The sequence below is a fragment of the Balaenoptera borealis genome, assembly GCF_965194805.1.
Source record: "Balaenoptera borealis genome assembly, chromosome: 8".
In the NCBI taxonomy this organism is placed as follows: Eukaryota; Metazoa; Chordata; class Mammalia; order Artiodactyla; family Balaenopteridae; genus Balaenoptera; species Balaenoptera borealis.
Window position 1 is genome coordinate 103,250,896 of NC_138865.1, and position 8,453 is coordinate 103,259,348.

Genomic DNA, 8,453 nt, shown 5'->3' on the forward strand with positions numbered 1-8,453 from the left:
CCCAAATATATTCCGAGTGCCAAGAAAACTCCAGAAAGGGGCGGGAGTACAGCAGTGGGCCAAATAGGGGAAAGTGATTTGACTTGGCCCCTCCTCTCTGGATCTCGAAGTGAGCTTACTGTAAAGGGAGGGATTACTGCAATAACGACGTGGCAGAGCGGCCACCAAGATGGAACCAGAGAAAAGACAGACCTTGAAAGGGCCTTGAGCTGCGTGTGAGAGACGAAGGCAGCAACAACAGATCCTGCGCAGGCGCAGTCAAGACGCTCTGATCTCCCGCCTCCGTCCCGCCCCACCCCTCCTCGCCCCACCCCGCCTCACCTCGCCTCTTCCCCTCCGAGTCACAAGACTCCAAGTGAAGTCAGCTGACGCGGCGTTGCGGAGGTCACGTGATGGTGGGCGGAGCGGCGGGCGCAGGCGCAGATCTTGGACGGCTGGGTCAGCTGACCCGAGGGGGAGTTCGAGCGGATTTAGGCCTGTCTGCGGCGTCTCGGAGACGCTGCCGCAGCCATGGCCAGTCAGTCGCAGGGCATCCAGCAGCTGCTCCAGGCCGAGAAGCGGGCCGCCGAGAAGGTGTCCGAGGCCCGCAAGCGTGAGTTTGGGGTTGGGGCAGCCAGGCGTGGCGCGAGTCCAAGAGTTGCGGGCAGGCCGCGGGAGGTGGTAGGTGGGTGAGGCCCGAAAAACTGCTGACGGGGCCGGGGGCGGGGTGGGGGGTTGGTTACAGTCGCGGAAGCTTGTGTGACTCGCAGCTCTCTGGATCCGAGGCTCTGGAAGTCTTGTAGGTCGCCTTAGAGCTGCGAATGTAGGCTAGTAGATAGGGCGTGGAGACAAAGTGGACGTCCTTCTTAGGGTCTGGGGGGCGTGTAAAGTGGATTATCCAAACGGAACGCGTTGTTCTCCCCCTTCGCACTTACTGCTTTGGGGTCCTCCGTCTCAGTGTAGGGAGCCACCATCTACACTTTTGCTCAGTCTGGAAACAGTCCTTTTTGTCACGTCTCAGACCCTCCCTCGTTCGCCATGTTTAGTCAGTTGCCAAGGTTTATTTGTTCACGTTTTCTCCATCCCTACAGCCAGCATCTTAGTCCAGGGCATCAGGTTCTCTGAGGCTCCCGTAGTAGCCTAATTCGTTAATTCCTTACATTTGTTTTTTCAGTGCGGTTAATACGTGCCAAACATAGTACCCGGGACATCTGTGGTCTTTATTGCGGTATTCAAAGCCCCAGTGAAGGAAGCAGATTTGGGGTAGATTAATTGCAGGTGAGAGGAGGGCTAGAGTTGAGAAATGTGAGGTTGCTGAGGAACTTAGCAGGTGGATCGAATCTAGATTGGTGAGTGGGAGGCTTCCTCCTCTCTTCCATTTGGTTCTCCTCACTGCAGTCAGTCATACCTCTCAATTGCAAATATGACTTCCCCACCGCCCCTATAGTCAACAAACGTTTAGTGCTTGCAGAATAAAGCCTAAATTCCTTAAGAGGGTATAGGAGGTGCTTTTGCATCAGGCTGTGGCTTTCTTCTCTAATCTCCCTTTTAGGTACTCGCTCCAGGCATAGTGATTCCTCAAAGGCACCTTGATTGATTTCACCTGCAAGCCTTTGCACAGCTGGTTCCTGATTGGAAGAGCCTTTTCCTAGGTTACTCTTCATTCTCTAACACTAAGGCTTCTTCAGATATCAAAATTTAGGCAGTAGTTCTTCCAGGAAGCCTTCCCTGACTTCATCTTTTCCCCTCAGACTAGGCTAGGAGTCCTCCCCAAGTACGTATTCCCGTCATCACTGTGCAGTAAAATTGTTTCTTTATATGGCTCAGTCACTAGACTAAGCTCCTGGAGAATAGGGACTATGTCTAATTTAACTTTTATATCTTCAGTTTCTCATCTGGTGAGATAGATGTTTCTATTCCTATTTGACAGATGGGAAAAATGAGGCTCAGAGAAAAATGATATGACCATACCCTGGGAAACAACATAGCCAGGGTAAAATACCAAAAACTATTAATCTTAGTAATTTCTTGGTGTTTTTTCCCCCAGAATAGGATTTATACTCTCATCCCATACCCAAGTAGATTTCAAGCATGGCTCTTTTACTTTCTCAATTAGGGGTTGTGTGGTACTCTGTATTTCATTGGAAAAGCTTTCTTTGAGGGAGCTGGAGATGGGAACAAGTCTTCTGTTCTTGCTCTGGTGACTGGGAAGTTCTGTGTTCCTCACGGAGTATTTCTGATCATGACCTTGATGCAGTATTTCCAGAATGACTTCTCAGAGTTTGTCCTGTGATGGCTCATCAGCAGCGGAAGTTTTATCAGTTGGGAAGCATGTGAGAATATTTGGGGGAAGTGCAAGAACAGGTACTTGGCATATGGTAAGAATGATTCTGAGTGCCTTGGAGGTTGGGGTCATATTATACATCTTCCTTTATCCCATCAGGCCTGGTGCAGGGACTTGTATATCTCAGGTAGCTATTACATAGGGACTGAAAGAACTTGTTTTAAAGGAGTGAGTTTATGGCTAATACACATCTCAGAATTTTAAGTGGTTAGGAACAGAAGTATTGAGAAGACCTGTAATTTGAAGAAGTTACTCTCTTGATCTGTAATTATGGTTGACACACCCAGTTAGGAATTGGGAAGAGGCAGTGTATGATGTGGTAAAATGGTCCAACCCCAGTTTTTCATGAAATCATTGCTTGGACCATAAACTTTTAAAAAATTTTGTATGTGGTTTGTCATTGGAGTGAAACAAAATGCCTCCACATGTAAGGCCCATAAAAAAAAAACAAGATTTAAAAGAAATGATTTCATCCTCAGATATTTTTTGGTTTTCAGAGAAGCCAGTCAAAATTGAACTTTGAAGATGTTTGCTGACAGGCAGAGTATGGTTTACCTTAAGTCATTAATTCAGGGAGCCATAGTTGTTGGGAGTGATCAGGACAGTGGTATTGTGAAATTACGTGGAGCTGCTGCATAATGTTCAGGCTATGTTAAAATTTGTTGGTTTGGAAAAGAACCTTGGCTTTGGAATATGGCTTTGAATATATAGCAGATGAGGAGGACAGCATGTGGGGCATTGGGATAGAAGTTGGCTCCAGCAGACCCTAAATAGTAGGCACTAAATAGTACTGGAGTAAATATATACTTGGAGAAATAGTCCTTGTGGGGCTTAGGCACCTATTGATTGTTTTAGACTAGCCTCGTGAAGGATTGATGTCATGGGGTCATCACCAGTTCAGAATCCTGTTGTTAATCAGGAGGTGGAAGGTTAAATTCAGTTTCATTCATCTACATGGGCTGACTGGGATTTCGGCAGTTGCTATACAAAGAATTATAACAGCTTGCTTTTAGATACAGGATGTCTTTTACTCAATTAAATAAATCCTCAATTGATTGTCTAGGACCTGCCCCCCTCCCCCACCATCCCATTTGGGTGTCTTAGAAGTTTGGTGAACAGGGAAACTTGTTGGTTGATCTTGTGGTCTGTTTTCATAAAGCCTCTGATAGAACCTAGAGAATTTTTACAGCTTTATGTTAAACTATGCTCTTCTAAAAACCAGAGCCCCTGTGTCTCCTCACGTCTTAGATGCTCGTGCAGTCTTATGTCCCGTGCTCCCCATTCAGAATTCCTTCCCAGAACCACTTTTACGTATTTCCTTGTGCACAGGCATGGGTTTTAGTTTCCAATATTACATAATCTATTTCATTAGTTACAGTTTAGGTTGATGTCCCTTGGGAGTGTATTAGCCTCCCTGCTAAGCTTCTAAGCCGAGCTCCAATTGTAATCAGCAGCATACTTAGGTGTTTACTTCTCAGGAAGAGAAAGAATTCCCCAGGTGGCTAATGTCACCCATTTTATGTTGGTTCTTAGTAGTTGAGATTGAGAGAGTATTCTGACACATTCCAAAATTTTTTGCATCATTTTTATGGTCTGTAGGTATAGAAGGCGGTCCTTTTTATCTAGTCACTTCTTAAGTACAGTCTAGTTTAAAGTACAGGAGGCAGGAGCCTGTACTGTTAGTTAGCTCTGAATTCCCTCTCTCCCTCTTCCCCATGCATGTCTCTTGAGACTGTATCTTTAAACTTTTGTCTTTGTTTATTAGAATTTACCATCTCAGTCTCTGCTTCCTCTTCTGCTGTCTCTTAACCACTTCCTTTGAAAACAGGAAAGAACCGGAGGCTGAAGCAGGCCAAAGAAGAAGCCCAGGCTGAAATTGAACAATACCGCCTGCAGAGGGAGAAGGAGTTCAAGGCCAAGGAAGCTGCGGTGGGCTCAGTTTATTTTCATTACTGCCTTAGTTTCCTGAGGCTTCCTTCTTCCCCTTAGGCTCTCAGAATATCCAGCATAGCTCAGCGATTCTGATTCTGGTAGAAGTTTGAAAATCTGGTTATTGGATGCTTAGGCTGAATCTCTTAAGGTGATTAATTTTTAACTAACATTTGAATCCTAGTCTTCATTTATTCAGTTAAATTATTGAATTATTAATAGATATAGATATTAAATATAGATAATTTTTTAGAGATATGTTATTTAATATATATATTGAATATAGATATTATTAAATATCTTTTGAACAGTTAATGTGTGCCAGATGCTAGAGGATCAGCTGTGAACAGAAATAGACATGGCCCTCATGGAATTTAGCGTACAGTCTGGTGGTCAGGGACACTTAGTAATAAAATGCCTGGGGGTCAGGGATACTTAGTAATAAAATAAGTCATGCAAACCGACAACTGAAGAGGGCTGTAATGGTCATAAACATAAATCACGTGGAGCCCCACTTTAGTAGAGTCACTTATCAGTAGTATAGGCTAGACCACAATGTGTAAGATGCATGTAATAATAGTACAAAAACAGATACAGAAAGTACAGAGAAAGTAGGGAAAATTCTGGAAAAGGGAAAGGATGGAGGAGGCTTCGTAGAGAAAAGAACCTCTATCAGGACTCTTGGATACAGGCAGCAGAAAACAGTTCAAACTGGTTTAAGCAAAATGGAATTTATTGACCTATATGATTGGAAACCCAGGTAAAGGCTAAGGTTATTTTGATCGAGGAGCTTAAATAATGCTCTCAGGACTATTTCCATCTCTCATCTCTGCCTTTGGCTTTGTGGTTTTCATTCTCTAGTTCTATTGATACACTGTGGCCTCCACTAGTTCCAGGTACATACCCTCCCAGGTCCAAGTCCAGTGATTAAAGGCTCGTGCCTCCCTGTTAGCATTAAGTAGGAAAAGTTTCGTCCATCTTTGCACTGGGGCACTGGGCGGAGACAGTACTATTCAGACTTAAAATGGGTTTCTGGGGGCTTCCCTGGTGGCGCAGTGGTTGAGAATCTGCCTGCCAATGCAGGGGACACGGGTTCGAGCCCTGGTCTGGGAGGATCCCACATGCTGCGGAGCAACTAGGCCCGTGAGCCACAACTACTGAGCCTGCGCATCTGGAGCCTGTGCTCCGCAACAAGAGAGGCCGTGATAGTGATAGGCCCGCTCACCGCCATGAAGAGTGGCCCCTGCTTGCCACAACTAGAGAAAGCCCTCGCACAGAAACGAAGACCCAACACAGCCAAAAATAAATAAATAAATAATAAAATAAAATAAAATAAGGTACCGCTTATTTAAAAAAAAAAAAATGGGTTTCTGATTCGTGAGCCAGGGCAGATTGGTGCTGTAAGTTGTCCGACTGCCCACAAGACAGTGTAGAAATACTCTGGACAGGACAGCCATCTTGTCATCTTATTTTTGTATCATGCTGCAGTTGCTTATAGAGACAGTCTCGGTGTTGCACTATAAGCATGAGCTCTGAATTTTTCTAGCAGTGTTTCATTGTAATCTCTTCACTTTTGAAACAAATTCTGGGGTTTTGGGCTTGGCATATAGTTTACATAATCATAGAATGGAGGTAGCAGCTGAGCCAACCATTATGAAATGCTCCAGGGTATTCCTGTAATATGAACAGTGATAGTATGAAGAGCCCTAGGTTTGAATCTTTGCCAGTTCACTTGGGCCTCTTTGAGCCCTGGTTTCCTCAACCGTAGACGGGGGAGTGATAGCCTCCTCATAGGTTATGGAGGAATAGGTAACAGGTCGCATGAGAGAATGCTCTGTAAACTGATGTGTTACACAAATGTGAAGGGATATAGTTGTAAAACTTCATAATGAGGCGACAGCAGTTTAGGTGATGAAAAGAGTCAGGCACAAAAAAGTGATGCCTTAACCTGATAGGTCACATTCTAATAAAGCAGGCATAACAGTTAACAATGAGAAGACAGTGGACAGTAAAAGAAAATTTGTCCATCAGTGTGTGTTAAGTTGTAAACGGAAACTGAAGAGGTGAGGCAGCCATGCACTAAGAATTTCAAGCAATAAAATGGGGCAACAATGAGGGGATAGTTTCCCTCTCACCCAGACCCACAGTCCTCTTTAGAGATAACCACTGTTAACAGTTTCTTGTGTATTCTTGTAGAATATTTCTATTTGAAAGAACAGATGTCATGTATTCGTAATACTGGTGAAACCACTGTTGAACTTACGAGCTAAAACATTAACCAGTAGTGGTGAAACTGTATATTCCTCCTAAATTGTATTGCCCTTGTGTTTGTTATTTTTTAAGAGCTTTTTTTTTTTTTTTTTTTTTTTTTTAAAAACCACCATGTATCTACCCCCTTTAAAACCGCACAAGGAGACATATTACTAACCACCAGGCCTCAGTTGTTAGTTCTTTAGGTTCATTCCAGTCTCTGGTTAAGGCTGCACATTAGACTGTAGAGGAATGTGACTGTGTCATTCTCCGGGATAACTTCCTGGCAGTGGGTATGCTCTGCAGTTTGTTTACCTTTTGATAGATGTTGAAAGGTCGGCCACCCAAGTGATTGTATCAACTTCTCCCAGTAACCACGGGAACCCTGACTTCTCTCACGCTCTTCGGTCACGCTGCTGATGATTTATATTCATTATGAGACTGGGTTTCTTCAAAAGTCAGAAAGTTGCTTATTAAATGTTGTTCCTGCCCAGCCGGAGCATCGTCCTGACGTTCCCTCTGTCATTGCTCCCCGACTCCAGGCTCTGGGATCCCACGGCAGTTGCAGCACTGAAGTGGAGAAGGACACCCAGGAGAAGATGACCATCCTTCAGACCTACTTCCGGCAGAACAGGGATGAAGTCCTGGATAACCTCTTGGCCTTTGTCTGTGACATCCGGCCAGAAATCCATGAGAATTACCGCATAAACGGATAAGGGAAGAGCGCTGTGCCGTGGATTGGCATTTTAGATGCCTTCATAGAATATGAGGCTTTAGCAAGGCTTGGGTTATATTCTTGTGAAAAGGCATTAAATTATTTCTGTATATTATATAATAGGTCCCTTCACTTTTTGCAGAATAGCAGTTGTAGCTTCTTTGTACAAACTTATAGCCTATCCAAAGATTTTATCTTTTTACCTCATATTTCTTAGAAACTTAATGGGTATATGTTGTCTGTTTTCCTATGCCTTTTCGCTCAAGTGGCATATTATGAACACTGACTTTTTCTTTCTTAGATACAGTTTTTTTTTTTTTAATTTTAAGTCATAGCTTTATGTTGCAACTCTACTTATTCAAGTTAGATCATGAAGGTTCCTTCCTATGACCTTAGATATAGTTTAAAAAAAAACAATTTTCTTAAGAAAGAAAGGGATTAAATTTTTTTTTTTCCCTAAATCTTTCTTGAAGGTCAGGGGCTTTATCTATGAAAAAGTAGTAAATAGTTACTTGTAACCTATGTGAACAGCCAGCCTTAAAATAGTCCTTTCCGGCTAAGAGTTAGAACAATGGGTACTAGTATTGGGCTGCTTTTGGTTTCTCTTATTTAAAATTACTAGATAATAGAATTCAAGAACTTGTTACATGTCACTACTTGGTGTACTGATAGTGTACTAATAATCATTTAAAAGTCAAGACTCTGTCATGCATATTTTTCCCCTCTGCTTCATCCTCTTTGATAATGCAAACTGCACTTTGACCCAGATGTTCTGCAGAATTTCAGTAAGGAAATTAAATTAGCACATGTATCACACACATTAACATACATACTTAGAAAATATTCATGGTACGTATCTTAGCAGGAAGGAAATCACTTGTGATTTCACCCAACAGCTGTTTCGAAAAACATCAAGCAGGGGACTTCCCTGGTGGTCCAGTGGTTAAGAATCCACCTTCCAATGCAGGGGACAAGGGTTCGATCCCTGGTCCGGGAACTAAGATCCCACATGCTGCGGAGCAACTCAGCCCTCGCTCCGCAGCTACTGAGCCTGTGCGCTCTGGAGCCTGCTCGCTGCAACGAAGACTCATTGCAGCCAAAAAATTAAAAAAAAAAAAACACACCAAAAAAACAGCAAGCAACTAGTAGATCTGAAGTTTGCTTTTTCTCTAGAGCACCCTGTCCTGGGGCAGCCTTGGATGGGTTATCAAGCATATTTCCTTCCTGGTGGGCTAA

At 43.5% G+C, this 8,453-nt stretch overlaps 1 protein-coding gene across 1 annotated transcript; it reads left to right on the plus strand.

Annotated features, from left to right (window-relative positions):
• Positions 1 to 362: 362 nt before the first annotated feature.
• Positions 363 to 7,337, plus strand: ATP6V1G1 (ATPase H+ transporting V1 subunit G1). The gene is made up of 3 exons (XM_082402061.1): positions 363 to 592; positions 4,152 to 4,252; positions 7,045 to 7,337. Exons 1-3 carry the CDS (start codon positions 511 to 513, stop codon positions 7,216 to 7,218), a joined length of 357 nt encoding a protein of 118 aa, XP_082258187.1. The 5' UTR covers positions 363 to 510; the 3' UTR covers positions 7,219 to 7,337.
• Positions 7,338 to 8,453: the final 1,116 nt, after the last annotated feature.

What these genes read in the sequence shown, in the direction of transcription:
- ATP6V1G1 (XM_082402061.1), top strand. Translation starts at nt 511, where the DNA reads ATGGCCAGTCAGTCGCAGGGCATCCAGCAGCTGCTCCAGGCCGAGAAG. An exon ending in GGTGTCCGAGGCCCGCAAGC is followed by an intron (nt 593 to 4,151) that starts GTGAGTTTGGGG and finishes CTTTGAAAACAG; the next exon opens with GAAAGAACCGGAGGCTGAAG. An exon ending in TCAAGGCCAAGGAAGCTGCG is followed by an intron (nt 4,253 to 7,044) that starts GTGGGCTCAGTT and finishes CCCCGACTCCAG; the next exon opens with GCTCTGGGATCCCACGGCAG.